The sequence below is a fragment of the Zeus faber genome, assembly GCF_960531495.2.
Source record: "Zeus faber genome assembly, chromosome: 17".
Classification (NCBI taxonomy): Eukaryota; Metazoa; Chordata; class Actinopteri; order Zeiformes; family Zeidae; genus Zeus; species Zeus faber.
Window position 1 is genome coordinate 24,234,193 of NC_137204.1, and position 15,261 is coordinate 24,249,453.

The 15,261-nt window shown below is 47.5% G+C and overlaps 1 protein-coding gene across 1 annotated transcript in view; it reads right to left on the reverse strand.

Moving 5' to 3' along the window:
- Positions 1–11,691: 11,691 nt before the first annotated feature.
- LOC307243157 (ephrin-A5b-like) overlaps positions 11,692–15,261 on the reverse strand; it is a gene marked incomplete at both ends in the record, with an annotated part of 68,589 nt that continues 65,019 nt past the window's right edge. Inside the window, 3 exons of the mRNA XM_080017818.1 lie at positions 11,692–11,819; positions 12,298–12,378; positions 12,560–12,625. Coding sequence (XP_079873944.1) covers positions 11,692–11,819; positions 12,298–12,378; positions 12,560–12,625 — 275 coding nt within the window. The remainder of the gene's footprint in view (positions 11,820–12,297; positions 12,379–12,559; positions 12,626–15,261) is intronic.

Here is a 15,261-nt window from a genome sequence, read left to right on the forward strand (position 1 = left end):
ATGTGGAACCCGCGTGCAGGTTGTTGGACAGGACGCCTTACAACTGGAAAAACTATTCTACCCTTACTTTAAATGCGTGTTTGTAAATTTAATATCGGCGCGGCATGAAAGGCGCCCGGTCGTGGAATCACCCTTTATCATCATCATTAGGATCTGGACCTGATGTGATCGGATCAGATCAGATTGTACTTTATTGATCCAACCGAGGAGAAATTCAGGCATCGCTAAATGGAATATGATAATATGAGCGATAATGAGAAATCCTAAATCGGCAGATCCAGTCCCTACGTATGTAAAAATATCAAAAGCTTTTATATTTTTCTTCTTATCCCCCCCCCCCCTCCTCCTAAATAACTTGACGACGTTATAAAAGTTAACCGAGTAAAACCTGCAGATATCTGCCTTGAAATGCAGTGGAGGTGGAAGTCTCCCAAAGGGAATATTTACATCAACGCTGGCTCTCCTCTGTCGCTCTCCAACCACCGCTTTCATTTTTGTTATCGTCCATGCCGCTCTTTTTTTTTTTTTTCTTCTTCCTTTTCTCTTCTTCCCTCCTCGTGGCGGGTGAGTAATGGAAGGAGTGGATGTTCATCCATCAAAGGCCGAGGTGCGACCGGGGTGCATGATGGGAGAGGCGCCCGGGCCAGGTGTCGCCTCGCTGCAAAGCCCTTCTAATTGGCACGGAGGATAGAACAACATTCCCCGTTATTAACAGAGACCAGACGTATGAAAGCAGGGAGGAGGAATGTCCCAATGCAGCTCGCAAAGGAAGGAATGCAGCTGTGTGTGTGTGTTTGTGTGTGTGTGTGTGTGTGTGTGTGTGTGTGTGTGTGCGTGTGTGTTTGGAATTTAGTGTTCACTGTGTGAAGTGCAGCTGATCACAGCCTGTGTGCCGTCACACTGATTTGTGGACCGCTTCCCAGAATGCAATGCGTGCCTTTCCTCCTCCTCCTCCTCCTCCTCCATCTCCTGCTCCCCCCTCCTCCCCCTCCCCCTCCCGCCCCTCCCTCCCCCTGCTCCTCCTGCTCATCCTCCACCTCCCCCTCATCCTCCTTCTACTCCTGCCGGCCCCCCTCCTCCTCCTCCTCCCCTTTGTCCTCCTCCTCCTCCTCCTCCTCTTCCTCCTTCTCCTCCTCCCGCTCCTGCTCCTCCCCCACCTCCTCTTCATCCTCCTCCTCCTGCTCCTCAGCCTCTTCCTCCTCCTCCTCCTCCTGCTCCTCCTCCCCTGCTCCTCCTGCTCATCTTTATCCTCCTCCTCCTCCTCCCCATCCTCCTCCTCCTCCCCATCATCATCATCATCCTCCTCCTCATCCTCCTCTTCCTCCTCCTCCTGCTCCTCCTCCTCCTCCCCTTTGTCCTCCTCCTCCTCCTGCTCCTGCTCCTCTTCCGTTCCTCCTCCTCCTCCTGCTGCTTCTCTTCTTCCTGCTCCATCTCCACCTCCTCCTCCTCCTGCTCCTCCTCCCCTGCTCCTCCTGCTCATCTTTATCCTCCTCCTCCTCCTCACGATCCTCCTCCTCCCCATCATCATCATCATCCTCCTCCTCGTCCTCCTCTTCCTCCTCCTCCTGCTCCTCCTCCACCTCCTCTTCATCCTCCTCCTCCTGCTCCTCCTCCTCTTGCCCCTCCTCCCCCTGCTCCTCCTGCTCTTCCGTCACATCCTCCTCCTCCTCCCCTTTGTCCTCCTCCTCCTCCTGCTCCTGCTCCTCTTCCGTTCCTCCTCCTCCTCCTGCTGCTTCTCTTCTTCCTGCTCCATCTCCACCTCCTCCTCCTCCTGCCCCTCCTCCCCCTGCTCCTCTTCCTCAGCCTCTTCCTCCTCCTCCTGCTCCTTCTTCTCTTCCTGGTCTTCCTCCACCTCCTCCTCCTCCTTCTCCTCTTCCTGCTCCTCCTCCACCTCCTCCTCATCCTCCTCCTCCTGCCCCTCCTCCCCCTCAGCCTCTTCCTCCTCCTCCTGCTCCTTCTCCCCTTCCTTCTCCTCCTCCACCTCCTCCTCCTCCTCCTGCACCTGCTCCTTCTCCTCTTCCTGCTCCTCCTCCTGCTCCTCTTCCTCCTCCTCCCCCTGCCCCTCCTCCCCCTGCTCCTCCCCCTCAGCCTCTTCCTCCTCCTGGCTCCTCCTCCTCTTCCTCCTCCTCCTCCTGCTGCATCGGGCCTCGTGCACGACAGGTTGGGAACGACTTGATTCCCCCAATTCTGGCTCTTAATGGAGAAGTTGCACTGACAACCTCCTGCCTACGTGCTGTAACATGGAGACCACCGCCGCTTTCACGTTAAATCCATGTTTATATCATTTCCATTTTATTTCACCTATTTATTGATTTTGCATTTTTCTGTCTATTTCTATATTATCTTAAAATGACCACAAGTAGTGGTGTTAATTTGTTAGTATTAGTACGTATTTTATTTACATTTTAATTTAATTATTTATTTTGCAGCTTTGTTTATTTCCTTTTAAATTGTTTTACACTTTCTTCCGAGTTGATTTTTTTTTTTTTATTACATTTTTTTGTATCTTGTCCGAAAATGCGCAAAAAAATACATGTATATATTTTAAAATATATACCATGTCAGACACACGCACGCACACACGCACACACACACACACACACACACACACACACACACACTCCAGCATATAAGAACCCAAACCCACTTAAAAACCACACACAGGCTCCATCTTGAACGTGTAATTCCCAAAGCTCTTGTCTCACTGACTGTTCCACTTACAATACCTTGGTACTAATCCTACTGCAGAGAATGTTCCTTCCTCACTTATTTGTGTGTGTGTGCGCGTGTGTGTGTGTGTGTGTGTGTGTGTGTGTGTGTGTTTGTGGCGGACAGATGCCCTGTCTGTGAGCAGGCTCCTGGGACTCTTTGCGCGCACGTGTGTTTGTGCGTGTGTGTGTGTGTGTGTGTGTGTGTGTGTGTGTGTGTGCGTGTGTATGTGGGCCAGGTGGCCCCTGTGGCCCCAGGCAGGTAGAAACACCTGCTGCCTCGGCGTCTGGAGGGGGGATTGGGGGAGTCGCCCGAACCCCCATGAGCTCCGTCCTGCGTAAATCATAATGTTGTTTTGTCGTGTTGTTGTTACTGTAACACTGCTGCGACATGGAGGACCAGCGAAGACGTGTACATACTGTACGTAAGCGATATTCTAAATGTGCACTACTGCTGGCATGCAGAGGGGCAAGGGGGCTTAAAACAGTCTTTCAAAATTGATTCTTATTCAAATATTTTTATTGTTTTTTTTCAATGGAAGAACATACACATACGCCCACATTTTCATTTATTGGGGTAAATGCCTGGTGCATTGAAACAAACTTATAATTGGTTAAGAAAATGATTTATCCATTAGATCCCTCTGTGTTAGGTAGCACAAGTACTCATGGACCCATGGTGACCAAAACTAAAAAAAATATATATATATTTACCTATTTTTATTAAATGCATTTTGCTTGTTTTCTTTAATATTGTTATTATTTGAGGGCCTTATATTCAGCTTAAGCACTTTGAGTTGCATGTTGTGTATGAAAGGTGCTGAACAAATTATTATTATTATTATTATTATTAGTAGTAGTATTATTATTATTATTATTATTTTATATATTTTTTGATGCATTTGGTATTGTGGTCAAGCACTTGTTGTCGATTCACCGCTGGTGCAGGATCAATACCTGTGCACTGATTGCAGACAGGGTGTTAAACATGTTTAAATGACCTAGAATGTGGCCCATTAACAGCCCACTACAAAACATTTTTTTTTTTTGTGGTTGATAATATTACAGATAACACAACAGGCTGCAGCGACCAAGAGCGAGCATCTCCAAATGATGATCTTTCATAGATAAAAAAAAAACAAAAAACAAGACGTATCGATTTCTTTACTTTCGCCCGACACTGTGGAGGTACCGTACAGAACCAGGGTCTGAATAATAGATTCAGCCCGTTCAACAGGCTCCGAGTCACTGAGGAAGATTCTTTATCGGTCACACAACGCACCACATGCATATACGCAAACACACACGCTTTTTTGGGTGGTGGCCGGTGAAATGTGGCCTCAGCAACTTATGGCGAGAGGGGAGGGGGGAAAAGGAGGGGGGCGGAGAATATGTTCTATTCATTTTGATCTCTATTCTTGGAGTTTTAAGAGGGTCTACACCACAACAAGAAAAAGCAGAGCATTGGCCCGCTCTCCATTGTGTGGTCTCCACAACGGGAAGGTTCCAGTAACTCGGGCCGGTCCCTCCCCTTCCGTCCAAGCCGGCCCAGCGCGAACTCCCCGCGACGCTTTCGCGACCCTTTCCCAAAGCGCAATTGCTTTTGGCCCGCGACGCCGCGTCTCCCTCCCCGTGGATCCGTTTTTTCCCCCGGTCCGCCGCCCAATTTCCATCTGCTCCGGCCTCCGGCTAGATCGAAGTGGGACAGAAATAAAGTTTTGGAGAATTAAAGAGGAGGTATAAAGTGAGCTCTCCTGGCGAGAGCAAATTAACAAGCTGCGTGAGACGTTCTTGAGACTAAGACGACAGGAATATTAATCAGTCCGGCGCCGGATTATGAATTAGAAGGTGTCAAATTGGCTACATACCAATCTGTTAAGTATCCTGCATGGTAATGAATTATTTTTAGCCCGGAATTATATCTATCTTTTGCCTTTTGGGTACTCTATGAAAGTGGATTTTTTTTGGAGGACCAATCACTCCTCGTTGAACGCTTGTAACATTAAATGACGGGGTCACTGCCTTATTAAAAGGTCGGTTCCCATCCTTCACAACTGTTCAGAGCACAATGTGCTGGAACTTACCACTCTGCTGCAGAATCCCACTGCGCTGATGGGCAGTCCAACGGGGCAAAGCTTTTTTTCGAAGCCGAGGAGCTGACATTATAGTCGGACATTCTCCCATGTTCTCCCGAAAAAAATGCGACAAATAAAAGATGAAGCGTTTTTTGGGGGTTTTTTTAGCGCCGACGGAAGAGACTACAAACAGGACGCCGCGTCGCTTCCCCGCGGTGGCAATGGCAAAGGAAAGTGACTCAAAGCGCGTTTGAAAACACGCTAAGTCGCGTGTCTATAATGTCAAGCGTTTGCCGCATTTGACTGCATCCAAACCCAGTGAGCAGCCTCACACTGGTTCGTGTTTCATTTGCTTGCTGGCTTATTATGCTTTTACCTCCTATTTTCCTCGTCTGTTTGTCGGCAACTCGATGCAAAGCAGACGTTCAACACGCAGCCAAATGAAGCGAAGATCAGTTCCCTGACCGATATGTGACGCACGGGAGGCGGGACTCAAATCCCACGGGGCGTGACGGAGAGGCGAAGGAGGGCTGTTCACATTCCGGGCTTGATGTTATTTCCACCGTTGCCTCCATTCATTACAGTATTTGGACACACACGCACACACACACACACACACACACACACACACACAGCGGGAGTCAGGACCCGGGACCCGCAGTTCTTGCAGGACTCTCAGATTGGCTCGGGCGGAGGTTTTTTCCCCGCCGTCGTTCCTGACGAAGTGCTTTGTTTTTACGGAGCGCCGTCCCGCGTGGACGCAGACGGGTCGTGGTGGCGGTCGAACATCCAAACTAATCGAATGCAAAGTACCGTTTCAACTTCGGCTGGATGTGGCAAATCCAGCTTGTACAGGACGTCAGCACCGTGGACAGTGGACAAGTTGCCTGTTTTGGACACCTGTCCTATGAGCAGTTCAGGCCCACAACTAGACCGTGAAGTCCATGGATCGCCGAACCACCACCGCTCCACACAGACAGGACTTGATCCCAGATCTGTGGTGGTGCCGCCGGGCCACAGTGCGACCGACCGAGAGACGTTATCCAATGGGCACAATGTTTTGGGTTCGCGGTCCATGCTAACAGGAAGTCCAGAACAGCTTCCCTCCAAAGCTCAGGAGTCGTCGCTGAGCGCTCAGGAGGGAAGCTGCTTCGGGAAGGTGGGGTCGGACGGGGGTCGGGCCGTTTATGGCAGACACCGTTGTCTCCAGGCCCCTGTCTTTAATCCGACGTGATTTTGGCCAGGTCAAGGACCTTCCCCACGGGGAGCTGGCGGTGAGCGGTGATCAGGACCGGGCCGACTCCCAGACCCCTCCGCCTCACAAACCCAAATCAGGTCTCGTTTCGCGTTACCCGCAAAACTACGCAGAGATAAGGGCGACGGGGAGAGAGAGAGAGAGAGAGAGAGAGAGATCACGGCGCCGGAGCGACGGCATTCGGGCAGAGAGAGGGAGGGACGGACGGAAAAGAGTGAGCGCCGGCGTCTATGGCACAATTCCCAGAGGCCCCGGCGCAGGATTAATAGAGAGTGCTTCCTCTCTTCTGTTTTTTTTTTTTTTTTGCCGCTTTCCCTCCTCATGTTGAATTACCTCCAGATTAGAGGGAAACAGATGTCGCGCCGCTCGTCCGTCTGGCTGCGCCGCGTCGCGAGTGACAGCTCGCACAATATCAAACGCCTGTTGACAGTCGTTCCCGTCTCACGTTGTCAGCGCGGGGACAAAGGCCCCGTCGCGCCTTTTTGATTTTGCGCTCCATTCCGCCCCAGAAAATGTCACACGCATCAGCGCAATAATTAATAACACAAAGTCAGACTCGTTAATTACAACGACAAAGAAATATTTATTAAATCTTTTTTCTTTTTTTCTTTTTCAGTTAGTCATAGCTGCTCCAACACGTGTATTTACAAACAAAGGCCTTTTTTTTTTTTTTTTTTTTTTTAATAAAAAAAAAAAAACTTGTGTGAGGAATTGAGCATGAAAGAGAGATATTACAATAGCCTAGAGAAACAAAAAAAAAAGAGGATGAAAGGAGACGGCAGACATGGAAAAGAGAGAGAGAGAGAGAGAGATCAGGATCAGGGTATGGGATGGGAGCGATATAGGCACAAGGTACAGCTACTACAACGTTACACTCCTCCTCCACATCCATCCATCACTGGAGGTGGTGTTGCCGCTCAGGAATTCAGCGTTTTGCATTGAAGGCCACACCAGATGGATGGACAAAGAGCTGGGCAATAAAGAAGTATTTATAAAGAAAAATGTAACAAAAATGTATGGAATTTAAATATTGGCGTATTTAATTTCCATTACTGATTACTGCTTCTATATATATATATATATATATATATATATATATATATATATATATATATATATATATATATATATATGCACAGGGCATATTGCGTCTGTCATTCCCGTTATTAGCCTGCAGAGTTACAGATTATGGGCCGTAGACTAGGCTATGCAATGATTGTAGAGTCAATACATTTAAAAGTAGACGTACATATACACATACATATATACACACACACATATATATATATATATATGTATATATACACACACACACACACATACATATATATATATACATATACATATATATATACGTATATATGTATACACACACACATATATATACCTATATATATATATATACATATATACACACATATACATATATACACATATATATAGCTATACATATATACTGTATATATACTGTATATATATATATATATTGTATATACACACTGTATATATACTGTACCGTATATAATATGGACAAATCCCATGTTAAAGAATTGTGAACTGAGACATCAAATTTAACCGTAAGTTAATATTGTGAAATATTTCACACCTCCTCAAGCCTGTTTCACACCAAAATCCAACAAACGACAAGAACAAAATGGAGGTCCATTCATCGCGATGGAAAGTCGGATTTCTGCGTTCAAATTGCGACAAGTTTGGGTCCGACACTCCGACCGGTTCTGTTCGGCTTTGATTAGGGGGACAGTCAGAGACATTGATTGCCGGCTTATTCACATGTTTGAGAGGTAAGGGAGTGACTGAGAAAATCTCCCCGTTATGCACAGGGCTTTTTTGTTTCATTCAAATTCGGAAACGGAAGAAAATGAATACATCTACAATAAAAAAGAAATGTTTTGTTCGGTTTGAAGAAATGGGGAACCCAACCCATCCCCTCCTCCCCCCGTACCGCTGGCTTTGCATTACAACCAGAAGTGACACTGGTCGTTTTTTTATTTATGAGAACTGGTCTTAAAACTAATTAAGTAAATACGTAAGACTATGATCCCTTTTTATATATGTAAATTTGGTTTATTTTTATTTTTGTTCACACTTTGCAAACACTTTATGAAGGGAATTTCAGATATTAAGTCATTCATGGAAAATGGTAAATGTCCCGCTGAGCAAGCTACTTGCTGTAGTTCTGGAAAACACCAGCTCTGCCATTTTCCCCCCGACATTCACTGACGCAGTTCATCCGACGGCCACTAGGGTGGAGCACCTGACCGTTGGATGCGTTTACGCATTCGGTGTGAAGCAAGCTTTTGGCGTGAGAAAATCTAATTCCTGTCTAGTCATCGCAAAATCGCGTCAATCATGACATGACGACACACTGCTGATAAAGACGACAAACCATATCAAATGAATTGCCCAGCCCCAGATGGACGCGCAGACGAAAACACACCTCCCGTCTCATGAGCTGACTTTTCCGGGGACGTTTTCGGTTCAGGCAATAGGGCGACGAGGGGCACGGTGGTGTTAGCTTCAGGCTACATGGTTCCACGGTCCAAGCGAAGCAGAGTCTCTTCATGCAACGGCCCTTTGCCATCCTTGTAGCATAAAAATAAAAAATTCTAAAACCCAAATCAAGTTGTTCATCGTGGAAAAATTGACTCAGTTTACGCACTTTGCAATCAAGCTTGTATCAAAAAAAAAAAAAAAAGCAGAGAATCAATCAATCCCCAAATGCAGCTCATATGTCGTGCCGTTTGCTACGGTCGCTTGGCGTCAAAAACAATTGAAAGCGGAGATTAGTGGAGACGACAAGCCCAACATCCCAACATCACCCGAGGGATGCATGGAATATATTGGAAAAAAGAAAGGTGTGAAAATAAGCAGGTGTGTTCTTTTCGGTTACTTGAGACGGACGAGGGAGTACTGGAAGAAAAAAAAAAAAAAAAAAGAAATCGTAAATTGAGTTTCTGATCCTAACCCGGCGATGTGACGTCTGATATGTTTCACCACACAAACAATATTTCAAATGTACGGACAGGGGCGCGGTGCTGATCCTGTTGTTCTGCTTTGCTATTATTGTTTTGTTTTTTTTCTTTTTCATATAAAAGACATAGAAAAAAAATGAAATAAAGCGTTTTTTTTTCTTTCATATCAAACGTTGACTTTTTTTTCTAGGAACATTAATAATAATAATAATAATAATAATTATAATAATAATAATAATTTTAATAATAACAATGTGTATTTGTTAAATTGCCCTTGAAAAAGAGGTGTGAAACAAGCAAGATATATCACCATAACACTGTACGTTATCCTTGACTAACCGTTGGATACATAGTATCCACGAGACCGGACCGCTTTGTCGTCTCCATGGCAACGAGGCGGGTGATGGAACGCCCGAAAAAAAACTTTCCCTCTCAAAGTTTTTGTTTTTGTTGTTTGTTTGTCTTTTCGGGCGGAGCGTCCCTTCGTTTCAGCGTTTCAGAGAGTATCCATGTTGACGGAGAGGAGAGCGAAAATGCATTCACTCTAGATATTCACCCTCAGGTTCCTGTGTTTCAAAAGAAATAACCCCCCCCCCCCAAAAAAAAAAACATGTTTTCATTGAACTCAGCAGGAACTTCTTCGCCCTCCTCTCCCCCCTCTCTCCATCTCAGGTCCACTAGCGATAGATTTGCGTGAACCATGGGGTTTCGAACCCCTCACTGTGGGATCCAACCATCATCTCTCTCTCTCTCTCTCTCTCTCTCTCTCTCTCTCTTTCCCTCCCCCGCTCTCTCTCCCTCCCTCCCTCCCTCGCTCTCTCTCTCTCATCTCTCCTGGTGGTTCATTTTTCATCCCAGAAATAACCAGGTAGAGGATGCCCCCGGTCTACGTCACATGACATCAAAGAGGGCGAGCGAGAGAGAGAGCGAGACTAAACCAAATCCAGGGTGCGAACAATACCCTCCGTCAAAAATGTATGAAAACCAAACTGTTCTTTGATCACGCTGGCCACACCCGGACACATCCCTGAATTTCATAAGTCGCCTCTTATGTACATAACTGTAATGGTGTTTGATGACTCGGCGATGTTTTCCTCTCTCCGAAAAAGCGATAATGGATCGTGAAGACAGACGCATGTGTGCGTGTGTGTGCGCGCGTGTGTGCGTGTGTGTGTGTGTGTGCGCGTGTGTGTGCGTGCGAGTTTGAAAACACAGTTACATATATTCTACAAACACTACACCCTGAAAGAACATCAGACTGTTCCGGGACTCCGCTTCCAACAATTAAAAAAGAAAAAACAATTCCATTTAAAATTCAGGTCAAGAGTGAGAGAGTCCGAAATCAAGACGAAAAACAAAATAATAATAAAAATAAAAAATAAAAACTAAAAACCCAACGTGGTCGTACACAAAGCACTGCAGGGGGGCGAGGAAATACACCCGGGGCGAGATATGGTCTGACCAGCCGCTGCGGCCCCCGTGGTGGTGCGGCGCCACGCGTTGGCTCTTTGACTCCGCCTCTAATCACAGAACAAACCGGAACAGAAAAAGCACAAAGGACTTCCACAATAAATAGGAAAATACGCCCGCCTCCCGAAAAACAAACAAAAAAAACAAACAAAAAAAAAAAAGAAACACCACGTCCTGTCCGTCACGAGACGCACCCCTGCGGTCGGTGACCCTTTTTTTTTTGTTTGTTTTAAATACATAAATCGACCCAGAACAGCAGAAAAGTACTAAGAGATGAGTGCTTCCGTTTGATTCGTTCTTCCTCTCGTTTGTCCTCCCTCGCTCGGACCTGGACCAATCCGTCCTCCCGGGGGCGGATAGAAAGTCTGCCCGGCGACAGGAACAGGATCCTTCATGTTCCCTCCTTAGCAGTACGTCACCGGGGGGCGGGGGGGGGGGTGTCACGGGGGTCGTCCATCTTTCCTCAGGTCGCCACGATGGCGGACGTCCCGGCGGGCGACGTGGCGTTTTTTTCTTTTTCGGACGCGTTGAAAACAACAATTTTTTGGGTGGGAGGGCGGGGCCCGGTACCCTCCTCCGCCCCGGCTAAAGGAGAGCGATTCTAATTTCTATTCTGCGTGAACGTGTGTCGGTTTAAGAGCACTGGAGTGTGTCAGAGCAGCCTTGTGTCGTCTGCATACGATGAGCGGTGGCACTGGAGGTGAGACGTCCTGGCCAACCCAACCCCTCCACCCCCCCCCCCCCCCCCCCCCCCAGCCCCCCCCCCCCCGGGAAAAAACACAATCCACTGGAATCATCAATAATCACACCGACGGGCGTTTCACCTCCCAAAGGTCGCCAGACAGAACACGCGCGAGGCTCTCCACGAAAGAAGAAGGAGAAGAAGGGGATGAGGAAGATGAAGGAGAAGGGGCGTAGGAAGAGGAAGAAGAAGAAGATGAAGAAGAAGAAGAAGAAGAAGCGTAGGAAGAGGAAGAAGAAGAAGAAAACCTCCTCTCCCATTTTTATGTCCCAGATTGTCTGTTGTCTTTCCTTTCTTTCCAAAGTGCTTCTCAGGGAGAGGGGGGGACGGGGAGGAGGCGGGTCAAGGGTGTTTTTTTTGGGGGGGGGGTTGGGGGGTTGGGTGGGCGGGGTTCAGGGGGGCGGCGGGGGGGCGTTCCATTCCAGTCCGTTCCATTCCACCGGGCCCGCTATAACGACAAGATGGCCGCCGGGAGGAGGAGGAGGGAGAGGAGCGGCAGGAGGGCCGGGCTCTGGACCCGCCGGGCGGAGCTGACGTCGCCCCGGGACGGCTCCGCGGACTCGTGGCTGGTGTCGTCTGGAGGGAGGGGCGGAGGGGCGGAGGGGGGCGGAGCGAGAGGAAAAAAAAAAAAAAAAAAGGATGATGAGAATCGGAAGAGCAACCCAGGCAACCGGAAAGTTTAACGTAGGGCACGGCGCCCCGGCTCTCCCGCTTTAAACGATATACTGTATACACCACATATATATATATATATATATATAAAACAATTTTACTCCGTGAGTGACTATGGATTGTGTTGAAACGGGCGGAGGAATCAGACGTTTTCGGGGAGAGAGAGAGAGAGAGAGAGAGAGAGAAATCGTTCTGCTCAGGCACATGCACGCAGGCTCGTTGTAACGTTCTCCGTGGGAAACAACACACGCACACACACACACACACACACACACACGAGTCAAACAAAGGCAATCAATCCCATGCATGAGCAGCAGCGTCGAGCAGGGTCGCAGGCACGTACGCCAACACTCAGGAATACGTTATCTACTGTCAAACAAACCTCGCGGTTCTAGGGAATTGTGGATTCTCTCGTCAAAATCGACCCCTTCCTGCACGTTCCCCGCATTTTTCACACAATTGTCTGCAACAAAGGAGCAGAGGGAGAGATGTGAAGATTACAAGAAGTCAAACGTCATTCACTTTGGAAGCCCGAGCGCAAGCCGGCGTGGAGTCAAACGGTGAAGGGTGAATATTAGAGAGAGGAGGAGGGGGGGGAGGGGGCGCTCTGGGGGGGCGGGATCGGCGGCGGAGTCTCTACTCACTGGCAGGCCTGACGAACACCTTCAGTCTCAGGCAGCTCCTCTTCCCCCGTTCGTCGATGGTGGAGGCTGTGGAGACACGTGAAAGGCCGTCAGCCAGGGCTTCCCAACTTTTTTATTTATTTATTTATTTATTTATTTATTTTTAAACCCGTCACCCCATTTTTAAAGTCAGCGGGAATTAGAGTTGAACATTTTTTTTCCACTTTTTTCATTTCTAGCACCAGCGCCACAAACGCTAAGCTTCACATTTAGGGGCTAAATAGGAGTCATACGCCGCTTTCACACCAAAATTGGCGGGTTGACCCCCGTCGCCGGAATAAATGCAGTTCTTGTCCTGGCGCTTCACGTTCGACGCTGCGAACGCGTGTCGTGGTTCCGGTGTGACTGGGAATAAAAGGCCGGGGAGGCGGCAACTGAAACAAACGATGACATAAGACTGTAAAACTTCGTTCAAATGCCAGAAGCACGGGAGAAGCAGCGTGGAGCGCCCATGGTCCGCAGCGCTCCTTCGGCGGCAGGGAGCGGTCGGGGAGCGTGGGGGTTTCTCCGCTGCGGTCCCCACGGTGCGATCACCACACTCACAGCATTTCACGGCCCCCCCATGCGGGAAATCAATGACTTGTGATTTTGAATTGGAAAGGGGCAGAAATTTGCGGGTCGACCCGAGCGTCCTGTTCACATCAGAGCCAATCGGAGGCGGAGCCGATTAACACCCGGGTCTACTGCCGGGTCATTTGACCCGGGACCGAAACTCTGTTTTTTTCATTCCCATTGCTGACAAATGAAGATTATAAGTGGGTGTCACCGACTTTTTGATGCAGTGGGAAATGGCTTTTAATATATTTTATAACCTGGCAAACTGGAATTGCTTATTAGAAAGCTGTTTTATGTGAGTTTGAGAATCACATCGACAATTTTATTGCATCACAGAGAGTGGTAGGAGCTCCAAGTGAATTATATGGAAATGCTGATTATGTTAAACCTATTTAACAACATTTTTTATTAAAAAAAATTTCAATTAACAAATAAAAAAAACAATAAATAAAATAAAGGAAAAAAAAATAGCACTATATTACCACTTTATTAGTCTTAGAAATGCCTCACGACCCCAACGATGGGAACGTCTGCTCGGAGCCAAAATAAATCATTGTTTAGGCGTTTATGTTTTCCTTAATCCTTCACAGACAACCTGAATGTAAAAAAACTTGCACTGCACGCCCTCACACCTTTTTAAACACCATGATTGGTTCCGAGCAACGGTGTGGGTTTGAACGTCCCTCTAACGCCTCGTCACGCTCTGCGTATTCACTGCGGTGAAGCAAGACTCGCAAGCGATTTGTTCCTCTCGAACGCGTCATTTAAACGACTCTTTTAAATTAGCCAGGATTTCATTTGTGTGGGAAATAAAGTGAAGGTATTTTGTCAAAATCCATGTTGAATTATGCCACCAAAGCAAAGCATTTTGGCAGAAAGACCTGCCAAACAGGCTTAAGTTTCGATTCAGTGAGTGGGCGTGCGAGAGCAACCGAATTTTCGACTCATGAACCGAAAATAATACATTTAATTAATGTGGAAAAAAAATGTCTTGACACAATTCGTATAGAATGTGACAGATTTAAAATTTGCATTCCACCAAATGTGACGGTATTAAGTGATTCTTCTGAGAATAGCAACCGCAACAGAGCCGAAAGGGACAGAATCAAACGAACGAGGGAAGAGCCTGTAGGGACCTTTTCACCGAGTTTCTCGCAAAGCGCCGAATCTCCAAAAGAGAGCCCAACTTTGTCGCCGCTAATTCACAAAACACTTTGCATTTCCAATCGCCGGCGTGGGAACTTCACGGTGCCATGGCCGTCGGCCGAAACACCGGGAGAAACATCTGCTCCTCAGAGTTTCCATTAGCGGGGAACAAAGCCAGCACCTGCCACTCCAATCTCCACCGGACTCCGGTGCCTTCGCCGCCCTCAAACGCCCATTGGCCCGGAGATCCGTCGCCACGCCGCCGTCAGAACCTCAATTGGCCCGGACTGGGGGGGGGGGGGGGGGGGGGGAACATCTGCACCTCAGAAGGCTGTTGGCTCGGCTGCGCTGGCTCTCGAGATTTTAATTGGGTGAAGGAATTATCCCGGCACCTGCCACAAGAAGTTCCCTTTGGAGTGAAGCAGCCAGGTCGGCGACACGCCCCACTAGAATGCTAAACCTATGTAATTTGACTGGGACTTTGGGCTTCAAAAGAATACGCTTATTTGGTTTAATTTAATTATTGTAATTTTGATCACGCTGGATAGCAGCGCTGTCCACCGTAGAGACCGCTGCTCCCAGATATTTCGAGATATTTTGGCTCGAGCGCTGGATATTTCGAGTCAGGTCTGTTTTTTGTTTCTAAAAGTTGCACTGCAATTTCATTGCCAACAAATAGTACGTCCAACATACAGCGATAAAGCTGGGCGATATTGACCAAATCAAATATCCAGATTTTTTTGGACGATGTGACGCGATTTTGATTTGACGATATTTTGGGGGTGACAGTGTCTGCTTTCATGTGATATTCACACACAACAGTCATTAATAATGTGGATACTATGATCGAGCGGGTAAAGGCATTGATCGCAAGAGCTAGGACAGTCTATGAAGTTCAAAAAACTGCATCAAAGCCATGAAGATGACATTTAGGCCTTGCCCTTACATATATGGACATTTTT